The 18,111-nt window shown below is 52.5% G+C and overlaps 1 protein-coding gene across 1 annotated transcript in view; it reads right to left on the bottom strand.

Moving 5' to 3' along the window:
* LOC143986832 (vomeronasal type-2 receptor 26-like) overlaps nucleotides 1-18,111 on the bottom strand; it is a 45,645-nt gene that overhangs the window by 18,961 nt on the left and 8,573 nt on the right. The window contains exon 2 of the mRNA XM_077485240.1: nucleotides 1,196-1,487. Coding sequence (XP_077341366.1) covers nucleotides 1,196-1,487 — 292 coding nt within the window. The remainder of the gene's footprint in view (nucleotides 1-1,195; nucleotides 1,488-18,111) is intronic.

The following is an 18,111-nucleotide window of genomic DNA, read 5'->3' as shown; positions in this document are numbered from 1 at the left end:
ATGGCAGTCTCAGCCTGGACGCCCGCCAGGCCACACTCCTAATGGGTTTTACTCTACCCACCAGTGCTTACCCACGGGGATCCCCATGAGTAAGCTCCGGTGGGAGGACTGGAACACATTGGAAGCCTGGCGAGAGTCCAGGTTGAGGCTGCCTGTGAGAGAACTGCATGCGCACACTCACGGGCAACAGCAGCGTAAGAGAACTGCTCTGGCGCACACACGTGCACATGCACGCTCATGGGCAACAGCGGACTTCCAGGGAACGGATGTGCATGCGCATGCGCAAAGGACTACGTGCACACACAGGAGCACATCCCTAACGCCAATTGGCGCCTGACGACCTATTTAAAGGGTACTCTGCCTCTGGACTCTGATTCATTCCTGATTACCGGTTCCTGATCTCGGCTTCCATTTGACCTTGCTTCTGCTTATGCCTTTGTACCTCACTGCCCACCTGTTACCGAACCCAGATATTCTTGAGACCTTGCTCCTGCTCTTCACCTGGCTCAAGCACTGCTTGTTGTTCTGCCTCTGCCACCAAGCCTACTACTCCATCTGCAAGTTCTGCAAGCAACACTTACAGGCACTCGTGTTCCTCCTGGCCCTAGCCACCATCTGTTCCACCTCCAGTGGGGCTTGGGTTGGAGATACAAGGGAGGCTGACCTCGTCATATCAGACTCCTACCAGGTATGTGACACTGCTATTCACTATCATACAGCAGGTTTTGCCTGGATGTGTGGCTCCCGGGACACCTAGTCACTCTCTACCATTGCCTGGAGCATAGACAAGCTCCCTTCCCAGCCAGCACTCACAGCGGTGGACACAGGACTTCATTCCCATACAACCTGAGCAGCTCACGCACATATCCTTGATCCATTCAACAAATGTTTACTATTGTGAAGCTGTGATTGGTCACAGCTATTACATGGTACAGGTTACAGATGCACTGTGATTGGCCCAGTCTGTACCTTGTGATCACTGTGACTAATCACAGAGATCAACACAATAGCGCACAATGAATGGAAGCCATTCATTGTGCAACATTTCCATGTGATCTGCTGTGATTGGTGACAGTGATCACATGGTACAGCAGCCTGGTACACTGATTTGCCCCCATGGGACGGGCATGTGGCATGATCGTGGGAGGACGTCATATGATGGCGGGAAGTGGTTAAACACGGAGCATTTCCATACCTGAGTGTATTTATACAGGGCCAGTATCTGCGCTATGTTCACAGTGGTTTCAGAGTTTTGGTCCCCAATAAAACCGATTAACTTGCCACTTTTCCGACAAGAATAATTCGGCACCGTTTGACCGGGACCAGATAAGATCTGTAAGACACTTTTCACAGCTTTCCTATTGTCTGAACATGAATCGTACATATGATATCCCAGAGTCATATTCGGTAAAATTGATGGGTCTTTATTAATTTCATTAATGGCAAAAAGAATAGTCAGAAAATACCGGTAATATGGAGGCACGGGCCTGAAGAAGTAAAAATATTTGCGTTAAAAAAAGAGAAAAACATTTTGAATTGTTTTTAGTTTATTTTTTAAAAGGAAAAAAAAACGTTAGTTTTTTTTAGTTTTTTGTTTAAATTTGGAAAATAATGTTTTCTGTAATATATTTCACCCCGTAAGGAGTCAATGGAGAAATTGGAAGAAGAAAATATTGTCACATTCTAAGTTCTAACACGTACAAAGTAAACGATGCCTACTGATGTTGTTAAGCCCCATCATTGGCCCTCTCTATGCAGTTTTTCAACTTTCCCTGTGCTATCTGACCCCACTCTTTTTATAGTGAGAGGGGTTGGTTTAACCACTTGCCGACCGCCGCACGACGATATACGTCGGCAGAATGGCACGGGCAGGCATATTGGCGTATATATAAGTCCATGCCTGCCCGCGGGTGGGGGGCCCGATCGGGCCCCCCCCCGGTGCCTGCGGCGGTCGGCATTCGTTCGGGAGAGATCAGGGATGAGGGGACGGCCATTCATTCATGGCCACCCCCTCGCGATCGCTCTCGACGAATGGAAATCCCCCGTGACATCACTTCCTCTCCTGTAATGTAAACACAGGAGAGGAAGTGATGTATTCTCTCCTCCGTGTCGGTATTTTCCGTTCCGACACGGAGGAGAGCGGATCGGTGAGTTGCACCAACACTCTACACACACAGTAGAACATGCCAGGCACACTCACACCCCCCCTTTACCCCCCGATCACCCCCCCAATTACCCCTGCCCCCCAGTCACAGTGACACCAATGTCATTTTTTTTTTTTTTTTTTTTTTTTTTTGCATTGGTGTCATTTGTGACTGTAATAACTGTTAGGGCAGTTAGAGTTAGCCCCCTTTAGTTCTAATGTACCCCCCTAACCCCCCCAATAAAGGTTTAACCCCGTGATCACCCCCCGTCGCCAGTGTCACTAAGGCTGGGTTCACATTGCAGCGGTTTATGAGAACGAATGTGATTCGCACCGCACTGCAGTGCAAATCACATCCGATCTCTGTGCGATTCGAGTTCAGCCATTCGCCGCACCCGCCGCACCCGCCACACCCGCCGCACCCGCCGCAAATTCGCACGGGACCCTTTTTTTGGCCCGCAGCAGAATCGGATCGCATGGGTGTTCACACCATGCGATCCGAGTTTGCAGATCGCACTGCGATATGCGAACTGATCTGGGGGTGTCAGTAACATTTCACTGACACTCCCAGCAGTTCGCATAGGGCAGTGTGAACTGCCGCCGGGAGGCATGCGATGCGGGAACCCGCCGCGGATTCGCGGCGTTTCCGCATCGCTCCAGTGTGAACCCAGCCTAATAAGCGATCATTTTTCTGATCGCCGTATTAGTGTCACAGGTGACGCTAGTTAGGCAGGTAGGTATTTAGGTTCGCCGCAGCTTTTTATAGCGCCAGGGACCCCCATATACTACCGCATAAAGCCCCCTGATTGCCCCCTAGTTAACCCTTTCACCAGTGATCACCATATAACTGTTACAGGTGACGCTGGTTGGTTAGTTATTTTTTTATAGTTTCAGGGCACCCGCCATTTATTACCTAATAAAGGTTTAACCCCCTGATCACCCGGCGGGTGTCATTTGTGACTAATAACTGTTAGGGCAGTTAGGGTTAGCCCCCTTTAGTTCTAAGGTACCCCCCTAACCCCCCCAATAAAGGTTTAACCCCGTGATCACCCCCCGTCGCCAGTGTCACTAAGGCTGGGTTCAGATTGCAGCGGTTTGAGAACGGATGTGATTCGCACCGCACTGCAGTGCAAATCACATCCGATCTCTGTGCGATTCGAGTTCAGCCATTCGCCGCACCCGCCACACCCGCCGCACCCGCCGCAAATTCGCACGGGACCCTTTTTTTGGCCCGCAGCAGAATCGGATCGCATGGGTGTTCACACCATGCGATCCGAGTTTTCAGATCGCACTGCGATATGCGAACTGATCTGGGGGTGTCAGTAACATTTCACTGACACTCCCAGCAGTTCGCATAGGGCAGTGTGAACTGCCGCCGGGAGGCATGCGATGCGGGAACCCGCCGCGCATTCGTGGCGTTCCCGCATCGCTCCAGTGTGAACCCAGCCTAATAAGCGATCGTTTTTCTGATCGCTGTATTAGTGTCACAGGTGACGCTAGTTAGGCAAGTAGGTATTTAGGTTCGCCGCAGCTTTTTATAGCGCCAGGGACCCCCATATACTACCGCATAAAGCCCCCTGATTGCCCCCTAGTTAACCCTTTCACCAGTGATCACCATATAACTGTTACAGGTGACGCTGGTTGGTTAGTTATTTTTTTATAGTTTCAGGGCACCCGCCATTTATTACCTAGTCTCACTAGTGTACCCCTAAATTTAGGGGTGTCTACTTTCCAAAATGGGGTCATTTGGGGGGGGTTTGTGCCATCTTGGCATTTTATGGCCTTCAAAACTGTAACGCCCTTAGAAAGCCTGAAGGCGGTGCTTGGTTTTCGGGGCCCCGTACGCGGCTAGGCTCCCAAAAAGTCCCACATATGTGGTATCCCCGTACTCAGGAGAAGCAGCAGAATTTATTTTGGGGTGTCATTTCACATATGCCCATGGCATGCGTGAGCAATATATCATTTAGTGACAACTTTGTGAAAAAAAAAAAAAAAAAAAAAAGTTTGTAATTTTCCCGCAACTTGTGGCAAAATATAAAATATTCCATGGACTCAACATGCCTCTCAGCAAATAGCTTGGGGTGTCTACTTTCTAAAATGGGGTCATTTGTGGGGGTTTTGTGCCATCTTGGCATTTTATGGCCTTCAAAACTGTAATAGGTAGTGAGGAGTGAAGTCAAATATTTACGCCCTTAGAAAGCCTGAAGGCGGTGCTTGGTTTTCGGGGCCCCGTACGCGGCTAGGCTCCCAAAAAGTCCCACATATGTGGTATCCCCGTACTCAGGAGAAGCAGCAGAATTTATTTTGGGGTGTCATTTCACATATGCCCATGGCATGTGTGAGCAATATATCATTTAGTGACAACTTTGTGAAAAAAAAAAAAAAAAAAAAAAAGTTTGTAATTTTCCCGCAACTTGTGGCAAAATATAAAATATTCCATGAACTCAACATGCCTCTCAGCAAATAGCTTGGGGTGTCTACTTTCTAAAATGGGGTCATTTGTGGGGGTTTTGTGCCATCTTGGCATTTTATGGCCTTCAAAACTGTAATAGGTAGTGAGAAGTGAACTCAAAAATTTACGCCCTTAGAAAGCCTGAAGGCGGTGCTTGGTTTTCGGGGCCCCGTACGCGGCTAGGCTCCCAAAAAGTCCCACATATGTGGTATCCCCGTACTCAGGAGAAGCAGCAGAATTTATTTTGGGGTGTCATTTCACATACGCCCATAGCATGTGTGAGCAATATATCATTTAGTGACAACTTTGTGTAAAAAAAAAAAAAAAAATTTTTTTTTGTCATTATTCAATCGCTTGAGGCAAAAAAATAAAATATTCAATGGGCTCAACATGCCTCTTATCAATTTCCTTAGGGGGTCTACTTTCCAAAATGGGGTCATTTGGGGGGGTTTTGTACTGCCCTGCCATTTTAGCACCTCAAGAAATGAGATAGGCAGTCGTAAACTAAAAGCTGCGTAAATTCCAGAAAACGTACCTTAGTTTGTAGATGTGACAACTTTTGCGCAAACCAATAAATATACAATTATTGACTTTTTTTTTACCAAAGACATGTGGCTGAATACATTTTGGCCTAAATGTATGACTAAAATTGAGTTTATTGGATTTTTCTAATAACAAAAAGTAGAAAATATCATTTTTTTTCAAAATTTGCGGTCTTTTTACGTTTATATCGCAAAAAATAAAAATCGCAGAGGCAATCAAATACCATCAAAAGAAAGCTCTATTTGTGGGAAGAAAAGGACGCAAATTTTGTTTGGGTACAACATTGCATGACCGCGCAATTACCAGTTAAAGCAGCGCAGTGCCAAAGTGTAAAAAGACCTCTGGTCATTTACCAGCAAAATGGTCCGGTCTTAAAGTGGTTAACCAAAAGCCCCCTTATTGGCCCTTCTAAGCCTGCTGATCATAGTTCAAAGACCAAGCAGTGTAATATGTTTAAAAAAAAAAAAAAGACATATAAAATTTGCTGGGACTGCCAATATTGAACCTGGAAAATTCACCTCAAAGCCATAGGCGTATTCCCTGAAGATGTGTGTGCGCGTGAAACGCGTTGGAGCCTTATTTGCTGATGTCAGGATAGTTTGGCTGCTACTGCTTGAATACACCATGTGGTTTTTATCTGTATGTTTTAAAAGGAGGCAAGCTGAGATGTTCCCCGACACTCTCATCATCTGGCCGGCAATTCCTCTCCTCTCTTCCTCTGCACAGGTAGACAGCATTGATGGGCACAGGCTGCATTGTTGGACACAGGCTGCAATGTTTGACCATTCTTCCAGAAGGACATTTGTGAGGTCAGGCACTGATGTAGACAAGAAGGCCTGGCTCCCAGTCTCCGTTCCAATTCATCCCAAAGGTGTTCTATCAGGTTCAGGTCGGTACTCTGTGCAGGTCAGTCAAGTTCCTCCACCCCAAACTCGCTCATCCATGACTTTATGGACCTTGCTTTGTGCATTTGTCCAAATAATTTGGTGGAGGGGGGATTATTGCGTGGGGTTGTTTTTCAAGGGTTGGACTTGGCCCCTTAGTTCCATTGAAGGCAACGCTTAAGGCATGAGCATATCAAGACATTTTGGACAATTTCATGCCCCCAATTTTGTGGGAACAGTTTCCTATTCCAACATTATTTTATTACTTGTGAATTAACTTTGCACTGCACATTTTTTCAAAATTTATATGTGAGTTTGGGTTTGTCATCTTTTTTTTTTCCTAGCAGCTCTATCATCTAAGTGCTCACTAATTATATATATATATATATATATATATATATATATATATATATATATATATATATAAGGGCACTGGATCAGCAATGATGTCCTTCAAACTGGTTTGCTTTGATTTAAAAGTCGTGTTATATGTATCTGCTCTGTGCAATAGTACCCGCTAGCCGACCAGCCGCTGCAGTTGTACTGCGGCAGCATGGCTCGGCTGCCCGAATCGCCGTTATGCTACATTGGTAGTATAAACTGCCACTAGGGGGCCGCAAGGAATGTTTACATTCCTGGCGATAGCAATAAAAGTGATAAAAAAAATGTTTTTTAAAGAGACAGTCTAAACATTACATTTATTTTTAATCGCTTCCGGATCGCCCGCCGTCATTATACATCAGTACTTTGACGCTAAATAAGTAGATTGCTGCCCTAACCCCAGTATTTTTAAAAACGACAGGTGGTCCGCTGTAAGATAAAACTGGCCTCTGCGGCGGATTTGTGGCAAGATCACTTTTATCGGTGGTGGGAGAGGCAACCCCCCTCCTGCAGCACTCTGGTTATATCTGCCGCTTACCGGATCCGTCGGTAGTGGCGGAGAAGATCCGTTCCTCTCCCCTGAGAGGCAGGAAGTCAAGTCTGGGAAAGACGGCCCCCACTCGACTCCATACCATTGGATGACGGAAGCGACATCAAATGTCACTTCTGCCCAATGGCCTTAAAGGGGAATTAAAAAAAAATTTTTTTTTTTTTTTTTAATGAAGACTTTTTTTAATTGCTTTTAAGTACTGGTTCACACTACAGCGACTTGGGATCCGACTTGTCAGACCTCAAGTCGCCCCAAGTCGCTGGACATAAGAAATGTAATTGAAGTGAATGAGAGCTGTCTTAATGTACACTACAGAAGTCGCTCCGACTTCAGAAAAGGTTCCTGTACTACTTCAAGGCGACTTCTAGCCGACTTGTACCCATCAATGGAAGTTGCCTCCAAGTTGGATCCTTATCTTAGACTCCATTCACACAGGGGCAACACGACTTTCAACACGACTTTTGGAGGCAACTTGGACACGATCTGAACACGACTTGGGGCGACTTACAACACGACTTTAAGTCGCCCCAGGCCAGGCGACATTTGCCGTGGCCAATCAGAGAATGAGCTCTCAAGGGGAAACTCCACACCAAATTTATGAAAAAAAAATTGGCGTGGGTTCCCCCTCCGAGAGCATACCAGGCCCTTAGGTCTGGTATGGATATTAAGGGGAACCCCCCTACGTCGAAAAAACGGCGCAGGGGTTCCCCCCAGATCCATACTAGACCCTTATCCGAGCACGCTACCCGGCCGGCCAGGAAAGGGGGTGGGGACAAGTGAGCGCCCCCCCTATCCTGAGCCGTACCGGGCCGCGCGGCCTCAACATGGGGGGGTGCCTTGGGGAAGGGGGGGCCGCGCGCCCCCCCCACCCCAAAGCACCTTGTCCCCATGTTGATGAGGACAAGGGCCTCTTCCCGACAACCCTGGCCGTTGGTTGTCGGGGTCTGCGGGCAGGGGGCTTATCGGAATCAGGGAGCCCCCTTTAATAAGGGGGCCCCCGGATCCCGGCCCCCCACCCTATGTGAATGAGTATGGGGTATCCCTACAAACCCCACCAATTCCCTCACCCCCTATTCCTCCCCCACCTCCCTCCTAGAAAACCCTACAAACCCAACCAATTCCCTCACCCCCACCTCCCTCCTAGAAAACCCTACAAACCCCACCAATTCCCTCACCCCCTATTCCTCCCCCACCTCCCTCCTAGAAAACCCTACAAACCCCACCAATTCCCTCTCCCCCTATTCCTCCCCCACCTCCCTCCTAGAAAACCCTACAAACCCCACCAATTCCCTCACCCCCTATTCCTCCCCCACCTCCCTCCTAGAAAACCCTACAAATCCCACCAATTCCCTCACCCCCTGTTCCTCCCCCACCTCCCTCCTAGAAAACCCTACAAACCCCACCAATTATCTCACCCCCTATTCCTCCCCCACCTCCCTCCTAGAAAACCCTACAAACCCCACCAATTCCCTCACCCCCTATTCCTCCCCCACCTCCCTCCTAGAAAACCCTACAAACCCCACCAATTATCTCACCCCCTATTCCTCCCCCACCTCCCTCCTAGAAAACCCTACAAACCCCACCAATTCCCTCACCCCCTGTTCCTCCCCCACCTCCCTCCTAGAAAACCCTACAAACCCCACCAATTCCCTCACCCCCTGTTCCTCCCCCACCTCCCTCCTAGAAAATCCTACAAATCCCACCAATTCCCTCACCCCCTATTCCTCCCCCACCTCCCTCCTAGAAAACCCTACAAATCCCACCAATTCCCTCACCCCCTATTCCTCCCCCACCTCCCTCCTTGAAATCCTACAAACCCCACCAATTCCCTCACCCCATATTCCTCCCCCACCTCCCTCCTAGAAAACCCTACAAGCCCCACCAATTCCCTCACCCCCTATTCCTCCCTCCTAGAAAACCCTACAAACCTCACCAATTCCCTCACCCCCTATTCCTCCCCCACCTCCCTCCTAGAAATCCCTACAACCCCACCAATTCCCTCACCCCCTATCCCCCCACCTCCCTCCTAGAAATCCCTACAAACCCCACCAATTCCCTCACCCCCTATTCCTCCCTCACCTCCCTCCTAGAAATCCCTACAAACCCCACCAATTCCCTCACCACCTATTCCTTCTCCACCTCCCGCCTAGAAAACCTCACCCCCTAGACCTAGACCTGCCTCAAGAGCTGAGAATGCCACAAACCCCTCACAGAGATGAAACGAACCCCTGATGACTACACCTGCAAAGATAATTGGGGATTCATCCATCCACCCAAGCAGCTGAGAGAGGAGAGCACTACTATGGGCGAATGCAGTGCAATCTGACAGACGGCTGCACCTGGGGGGTTGAATGTAGAAAAAAATGACACGTTCAAAAGACTCATTATGCCTCATAGATTATACATTGCGGTGTTTACTTTCCAAAACAGGGTCATTTTCAGGCATTTCCATTGTCCTGGTGCTAGTGTTATATGTGTGGCAGGTAGGGGAAGGGGCAGCCTGGCACGCAGTGGTTAAAGAAAGCCCGCAGCAAAAGACAGAGGAAATAGGCGGTGGGCGGGCATGACAGGGTTAACTGGGAGACGTCTGTGGCCTTAAGGGGCGTTTCTATGCAGAGGCTGAGAGGGGAGGAGCAGTGTTGATGTGTTAGAGTGGGCAGCTCCTCCCCTCCTCAGGCTGTAGGGTAACGAGCTTGAACATGGCGGCCGTGGAAGAGCTGTTCGCTCGACTGAAGGCCGAATCGGCATCCGCGGACCGGGATGGCTGGAGGCGAGGCTGGCGGCGGCGCTGGGTGAGGGACCCCTGGTGGCCGAGCGGGAAGGTAACGGGCGGGCTCGAGCGCAGCGCTCCCGGCCGCCGGCTCGTTTTTCACCGGACCCCCCTCCCCCCCACACTGGGACACATGGAGGCAGCGGCAGGGATGGCAGGGGTCACTCGGGCCCGCCCGCGAAACGCGTGGCGCGGACGGTGGCGACAGAGGAGTTGGAGGACATGGACACTGGAGAGGGTCAGGTGGGGGGGGTGCGGAAGTTTCACGGCCGATGGCAGACGGGGGCAGAAGGCCCAGGACTGTGCGGGGGGCTTTGAGATGGCGGGGGCGTTGCTGGCATCGGGGACGCCCGGTAGGATGGCCGCTGGGCGCAGGGGACTGTCGGCAAGTGGCGCTCCTGGGGTTGATGGTCGGCAGCCGTCCCCTGCTATGGGACGGCGGGCTGTGGCGGACGGAGGAGAGACGGCGGCTGCCTGCAGTGGTCTTGGGCGGCACTGCGATCGGAGGCAAGCTGGCCCTGGCAAGTCCTTGCGGAAGTCGGCGGGCGGATCTGGCGTGTTGCAGAAGACCAGGGAGCTCTGCGGATCCCCGGCACCCAGTGACGTTTCTGATGGATGGCAGCCGGCAGGCGAGGCGGAGTTGGCGGACGTCCGCTCGGAGGGAGAACTGTCACAGTCGGAGGACGAGGGACGGCACAGCGTTCCGACGGCAGTGGACCCGGGACCCTCGGCTGGTGGGACTCCATCCAGGCAACACGGTGAGTCCGCTTATGTTTGTTATCCTATGTCTGGCAATGTGGGGGGAAGGCGGGTGGGGGCCAGGGAGGCCCGGGGCGGCCAGTGGGGGTCGCGCCCATTGAGCCGACCGCGGTGGTCATGGACCGCGCGGCGGCGGATGAGGGGTTGAGAGGTTTTCTGGCGGGTTTGAAGGAGCTGGTCCATCGGTTCGAACCGGGAGTGGGCGGGGCCGGGGCCCCGGTGGCGGCTTGGGTGGCCCCGGGAATGGGGGACGGGGCGGACGTTGGGGGGCGGGGGGGTTGACGGTGGGGGCTGCGGAGCCAGCGGTGCATGCCACCGTGGTGGCTGCGGTGGCTGACCTGGGGGCGGGATCGGCACCCGCAGGGGGTGGGACGGCTTTGGAGGCCTCCAAAAAACAGGACTTGGTCCGTTTAGCGGATGCAGCGAAATGTGAGGTGTATGTTTGCTTCAAGGGGCCCCTCGGGGCTCATCTGAAGCCTGAGGTCCGTGAGAAGATCTGGAAGGGTGAGTATGTTGAGATCCTCGCCCTGCTGCCACTGGAGAAGTTCAATCTGGACAGGGTGAAGCCGGAGGATCACAAGAAGGAGGATGAGGAGAAGCGGCGGTACAGACTCATCCCCAGGACGTTTACCAATTGGCTGCAGGCGTTCGCGATTCTGGCTAGTGTGATAGGCGAGAGGAACCCGGAGCACTGCTCGGCTCTGTTCTGCTACTTGGACGCCGTGGGAGAAGCCTATCGGGTCTACGGGGGAACGGCGTGGTTGTGTTTCGACGAACAGTTTCGTCAGCGGAGGGCGATTTGCCCGTCTTTACGATGGGATCATAAGGACATCAGTCTTTGGATGCGCCTTATGACTTCAGCGCGGTCGACTGGCCAGTTTTTTCCAGGCGGGGTCGGTGGGTCCACTAACCCCGGACAACCGGCCACAAGGAAAAAAGGGGTATGTTGGCAGTTAACGAGGGGTCTTGTAGGTTCGGGGGGTCGTGCAAGTACAAGCACGAATGCACTGGCTGCGGTGGGGGTCCCCTTCGTCCTGCTGTTTCAAGCAAGGAAAGGGCAAGTCCGGTGATGCGGCTGGAAAAGGGGACAACTCCGGTGAAAGTGGGAAGGATGCTGCCTTTTCTCGATAGGTATCCGGATCGGGAAGCGGCGCAGTTGCTGGCCCGGGGGTTTGCGGAGGGTTTTCATATTCCGGCACAACTGGGGGTGGCACCCCCTTTGGCTCGTAATCTGCGTTCGGCATTGGCTCACGCCGAGGTGGTGTCTGCGAAACTGGAGAAGGAGGTGGCTTTGGGGCGCATGAGCGGCCCCTTCCCGACGGCACCCATTCCAGATTTGGTGGTGTCTCCCTTAGGTGTGGTGCCCAAAAAGGAGCCTAATAAATTTCGGCTCATTCATCATCTCTCATATCCAAAAGGGGGATCGGTGAATGATGCTATTGACCCGGAGATTTGCGCGGTGTCTTATACGTCCTTTGACGCGGCAGTTTTTTGGGTCCGGAAGTATGGGAAGGGGGCATTGATGGCAAAGACCGATATTGAGGCGGCCTTCCGGCTGCTCCCGGTCCATCCGGACAGCTTCCGGTTGCTGGGTTGTCATTGGCAGGAGGGGTTCTACGTCGATAGATGCCTGCCCATGGGATGTTCCATATCGTGTGCTCTGTTTGAGAGGTTCAGTTCTTTCCTGGAGTGGGTGGTGCGGGACGTCGCGGGATTGAACTCAGTGATCCATTATCTGGACGACTTCCTCTGCGTGGGCCCGCCTGCTTCGGAGTTGTGCGCGATACTGTTGGCTACGCTGGAACACGTTGCGGAGAAGTTTGGCGTTCCCTTGGCTCCGGACAAGACGGAGGGCCCGCGGACGGTGTTGAGCTTCTTGGGCATTGTGCTGGACTCAGAGAGGATGGAGTGTAGGTTGCCGGAGGAGAAACTGAGGGCGCTCCAAGCGGAGATTCGCGGAATGTTGGGCTTACGCAAGGTTCAACTTAGGACGTTGCAATCGCTGCTGGGTAAGTTGAACTTTGCGTGTCACATACTGCCAATGGGGAGGGTGTTCTGCCGACGGCTGTCGGCCAGTACTGCTGGGGCCACCTCGCCCAAGCACTATGTGCGCTTGGTCAAGGCGCATAGGGATGACCTTGCGACGTGGCACGCGTTCCTGGCTAATTTCAACGGCAGGGCGCTGTGGATGTCGGGCCTCGTCAGCAACTTTGATCTGGAACTGTACACGGATGTGCCGGGGGCGGCGGGCTTCGGTGCCTTTTTCCAGGGCAAATGGAGCGCAGGGCCTTGGCCGGCTTCGTGGAAGGAGGCGGGCCTGGTTAAAAACATGTTGCTGCTGGAGCTTTTTCCGGTGGTTTTGGCGGTCGAACTGTGGGGAGAGGCTTTTCCGGAATCTGAAGGTGCGCTTTCATGGGGACAATTTAGGGGTGGTGCAGGTGATCAACAAGGTGTCGGGGGCGTCGCCGCCAGTGGTCAGGTTGCTCAGGCACCTTGTGTTGCGCTGCTTACAGTTAAATGTGTTTATTTATGCTGTGCACCTTCCAGGCGTTGAGAACGTCATCGCTGATGCTTTGTCTCGCTTCCAGTGGGACAGGTTTCGGGAATTGGCACCGGGGGCGGAACAGCAAGGGGTCCCTTGTCCGGAATGGCTGTGGAGGATTGTCTTGGACGAGTAGCGGGCTGGATACGGCGGTCGGTGAGCGAGGCGACATGGTCCGCATACAGCAGGGTGTAGAGAGAGTGGGCTGCCTTCATGCAGCGGGCCACGGGGGGTCAGGAGGAACAGGATCTGCGCTTGTTGGTTGTTTATTTTGTGGCCAGGAACTTTGAAGCTGGGGTATCTGCGTCCGGGCTTACTAAAAAATTAGCTGGGTTGGCGTTTTGGTTCAAGCTCAAGGGTTTGCCGGACGCGACAAAGGATTTCTTGGTCAGTCAGGCCATGAAGGGCTATCGGCGTTCTCAGGTCAGGAGGGATTCTAGGCGCCCGGTTTCGTTCGAGCTTTTGGGCCGGTTGTTGGAGCAAGTGGTGGGTGCCTGTTCGTTGCCATACGAGGTGGTTTTGTTCAGAGCGGCTTTTGCTTTGGCATTTTTTGGGGCTTTGCGGGTTAGCGAGCTGGTTAGCCCATCGCGGAGGGTGGTTTGGGCTGGGACGCGGTGGTGTGTAAAGTGGACAGGTTGTCCATCCTGGTATGCTGCTCCAAAACGGATCAACAAGGCAAGGGTAAGTCGGTGCAGGTGTTTGCCTTGCCGGGTTCACCTTTGTGCCCTATTGGGTTGGTGCAAAAAAAATTTGCGGTTCGCCCTGCGATCCAAGGGCCATTGTTGGTGCATCAGGATGGGCAATTTCTCTCGCGTTTCCAGTTTTCTGCGATTTTTTTAAGCGATGCTTGCTGGCCTTGGGTTTGGGGGAGCAAAAGTTTTCCTCACATTCCTTCCGCATTTGGGCGGCCACTGAGGCGGTCCGGTGGGGTCTGGATGAGGCGGCGGTTAAGCGTATTGGAAGGTGGGAATCCAGGAGGTTTCGGTTGTACGTTCGCCCTCATTTGTTGGTTGCGTGAAGTGCCGGGTGGGGGATAGGTGACTGCTTATTGTTGATTGTTTTGGTTTTTCTTTGTGGTTGTATGTTTTATATTGATGTTGGGGGTATGTTTTTCTTCTCTTCCTTTCTTACAGGCGGCCGGCCGGGCATGGTGTGGATAGTGGGCCACTCATATGTTTGTTGGGGGGCAAGACGGGGAGATGCCCGCCCGGAGGGTCGTCAGCTTGGGTTTTCTAGGCAAGAGGCACTAATACGCTGGCTGGGGGTGCCAGGCATGCTGTGGGGCAGGGCGGTGTCGGAAGTCCACCGTTTTGCCCGCTGGGACGGGCCTCCGGATGTGCTGGTGCTGCACGTCGGTGGCAATGACCTAGGGCTCAAGACCATGCTGGATCTCATCAAGGAGATCAAGTTCGATTTTTGGCAGCTACGCCTTGCTTTTCCACACATGATTATTGTGTGGTCTGACATGGTGGCCAGGACAGCATGGAGGTTCCTAAGGTCGATAGACCGGCTGAACAGGGCCCGGAGAAAGGTCAATAAAGAAGTTAGCGGTTTTGGCGTCAGGAATGGGGGTTTGGCTATACGGCATCTTGAATTGGAAGTGGATACCTGGCGCTACCTGAAGAGGGATGGGGTTCACCTGAACGATGTGGGTACCGATATTTGGTCCCTTGGGATCCAGGATGGGATCCAGCGAGCTGTGAGGGTGTGGCAGGGCATGCAAGGGTAAGGTGTTGCCCTTGCTTGCTGTGGCATGTTGTTGGTCTGTGCGGATGAAGGATTTTACCCCAGGGATGGAAGAGTTTGGGGCCTATCGGTGGTATAGTACCCGTCGGTTGGTGATATAGCTAACAGTAGTTTAGCTACAGTGGGTGATCAGGTGCACTGCGGGCAGTGTTTGGCCTCTGAGCTAGTTCGTCAGCTGGAGGTCCGTTATAGTTTGGGTACCGCAGTGCCGTTAATGGTTTATGGTGATTGGTGGGTTATCCTAGCACAGACCAACGGGGAGGAGTTGCAATGGAGGAAGTGCCTTACTACCTGATTTAGTTATGTTAATTTATGTTATTTATGTTAATTGTTTGAATATTTTGATAATAAAGATAATTGGCTGCTACGGCCATGTTTACTCCAGATGGGTGTGGTCTCAATTTCTGGGGTAGTAAATGGGAGGGGCGTAGCAGTTTAAGAAGGATTATGTTGGGTCAGTAAGTCACATCAGTTATACAATAATCATGCTAGATGTTATGCTAGTTGTTCAGGCTGTCCTCTCCTCTCCTCTCCTCTCCTCTCCTCTCCTCTCCTCTCCTCTCTTCTCTTCTCTTCTCCTCTCCTCTCCTCTCCTCTCCTCTCCTCTCCTCTCCTCTCTTCTCTTCTCTTCTCCTCTCCCCTCCTCTCCTGTCCTCTCCTCCAGCTGCATTTACACCCAGTCTGAGAGCAGAGAACAGATCTTCTCCCTGGAAGGGGGGATCTGATCATACTGGATGGTGACATTGTGCTGGGAGGAGAGGAGGAGGGGAAGACAAGCTTCCTTCACTGTACACTGATCTGTGATGGATCAGAACACTGACAGACAGATCCACCATCCCCTGATAATTTAATATCCCCTTCCTTGCTGCATCCATCCACCTCCATCCATCCATCCACTCCACTTATCCATCCCACCCATCCATCCACCCACCGCATCCATCCACCCACCCATCCATCCATCCATCCATCCCACCCATTCATCCACCACATCCATCCACCGACCCACCGCATCCATCCACACACCACATCCATCCACCCACCGCATCCATCCACCCACCGCATCCATCCACCCACCCATCCATCCATCCATCCATCCCACCCATTCATCCACCACATCCATCCACCGACCCACCGCATCCATCCACACACCACATCCATCCACCCACCGCATCCATCCACCCACCCATCCATCCATCCATCCCACCCATTCATCCACCACATCCATCCACCGACTCACCGCATCCATCCACACACCACATCCATCCACCCACCGCATCCATCCACCCACCGCATCCATCCACCCACCCATCCATCCATCCATCCCACCCATTCATTCACCACATCCATCCACCGACCCACCGCATCCATCCACACACCACATCCATCCACCCACCGCATCCATCCACCCACCCATCCATCCACCACATCCATCCACCCACCGCATCCATCCACCCACCGCATCCATCCATCCACCCACCACATCCACCCACCCACCGCATCCATCCATTCACCCATTCCATCCATCCACCCATTCCATCCATCCATCCATCCCCTTTACCCACCCATTCCATCCATCCCATCCATCCACCGCAACCATCCACCGCATTCATCCATTAACCCATTCCATCCACCCACCGCATCCATCCATCCCACCCATTCATCCACCACATCCATCCACCCACCGCATCCATCCATCCACCGCATCCATCCATCCACCCACCGCATCCATCCACACACAACATCCATCCACCCACCGCATCCATCCACCCACCGCATCCATCCACCCACCGCATCCATCCATTCACCCATTCCATCCATCCACCCATTCCATCCATCCACCGCATCCATCCATCCCATTCACCCACCCATTCCATCCATCCCATCCACCCACTGCATCCATCCATCCATCCCATTCACCCACCCATTCCATCCATCCCATCCACCCACCGCATCCATCCACCGCAACCATCCATCCCATCCATCCACCGCATTCATCCATTAACCCATTCCATCCATCCACCACATCCATCCATCCCATCCACCCACCGCATCCATCCACCCACCCCATCCATTCATCCACTGCATTCATCCCATCCATCCATTCACCAACCCCATCCATCCACCCCATCCATCCAGACAAGCTTCCTTCACTGTACACTGATCTGTGATGGATCAGAACACTGACAGGCAGATCCACCATCCCCTAATCATTAAATATCTCCTTCCTTGCTGCATCCATCCATCCACCCCATCCATCCCACCCATCCATCCACCACATCCATCCACCCACCGCATCCATCCATCCACCCACCACATCCATCCACCCACCGCATCCATCCATTCACCCATTCCATCCATCCACCACTTCCATCCATCCCATTCACCCACCCATTCCATCCATCCCATCCACCCACCGCATCCATCCACCCACCGCATCCATCCATTCACCCATTCCATCCATCCACCCATTCCATCCATCCACCGCATCCATCCATCCCATTCACCCACCCATTCCATCCATCCCATCCACCCACCGCATCCATCCACCGGAACCATCCATCCCATCCATCCACCGCATTCATCCATTAACCCATTCCATCCATCCACCACATCCATCCATCCCATCCACCCACCGCATCCATCCACCCACCCCATCCATTCATCCACTGCATTCATCCCATCCATCCATTCACCAACCCAATCCATCCACCCCATCCATCTATCCAGACAAGCTTCATTCACTGTACACTGATCTGTGATGGATCAGAACACTGACAGGCAGATCCACCATCCCCTAATCATTAAATATCTCCTTCCTTGCTGCATCCATCCATCCACCCCACCCATCCATCCATCGCACCCATCCATCCGCCACATCCATCCACCCACCGCATCCATCCATCCACCCATTCCATCCATCCACCCATTCCATCCATCCACCGCATCCATCCATTCACCCATTCCATCTGTCCACCCATTCCATCCATCCACCACATCCATCCATCCCATTTACCCACCCATTCCATCCATCCCATCCACCCACCGCATCCATCCACCGCAACCATCCACCGCATTCATCCATTAATCCATTCCATCCATCCACCACATCCATCCATCCCATCCACCCACCCACTGCATCCATCCACCCACCCCCATCCATTCATCCACTACATTCATCCCATCAATCCATCCATCCACCAACCCCATCCATCCACCCCATCCATCCATCCAGACAAGCTTCCTTCACTGTACATTGATCTGTGATGGATCAGAACACTGACAGGCAGATCTGCCATCCCCTGATCATTAAATATCCCCTTCCTCGCTGCATCCATCCATCC

The sequence above is a fragment of the Lithobates pipiens genome, unplaced genomic scaffold, assembly GCF_037356315.1.
Source record: "Lithobates pipiens isolate NorthernLeopardFrog02 unplaced genomic scaffold, aLitPip1_a1.2 Scaffold_18, whole genome shotgun sequence".
Taxonomy (NCBI): Eukaryota; Metazoa; Chordata; class Amphibia; order Anura; family Ranidae; genus Lithobates; species Lithobates pipiens.
Note: the sequence above shows the minus strand (reverse complement) of the source record. Positions and strands in the feature narration are given on the sequence as shown.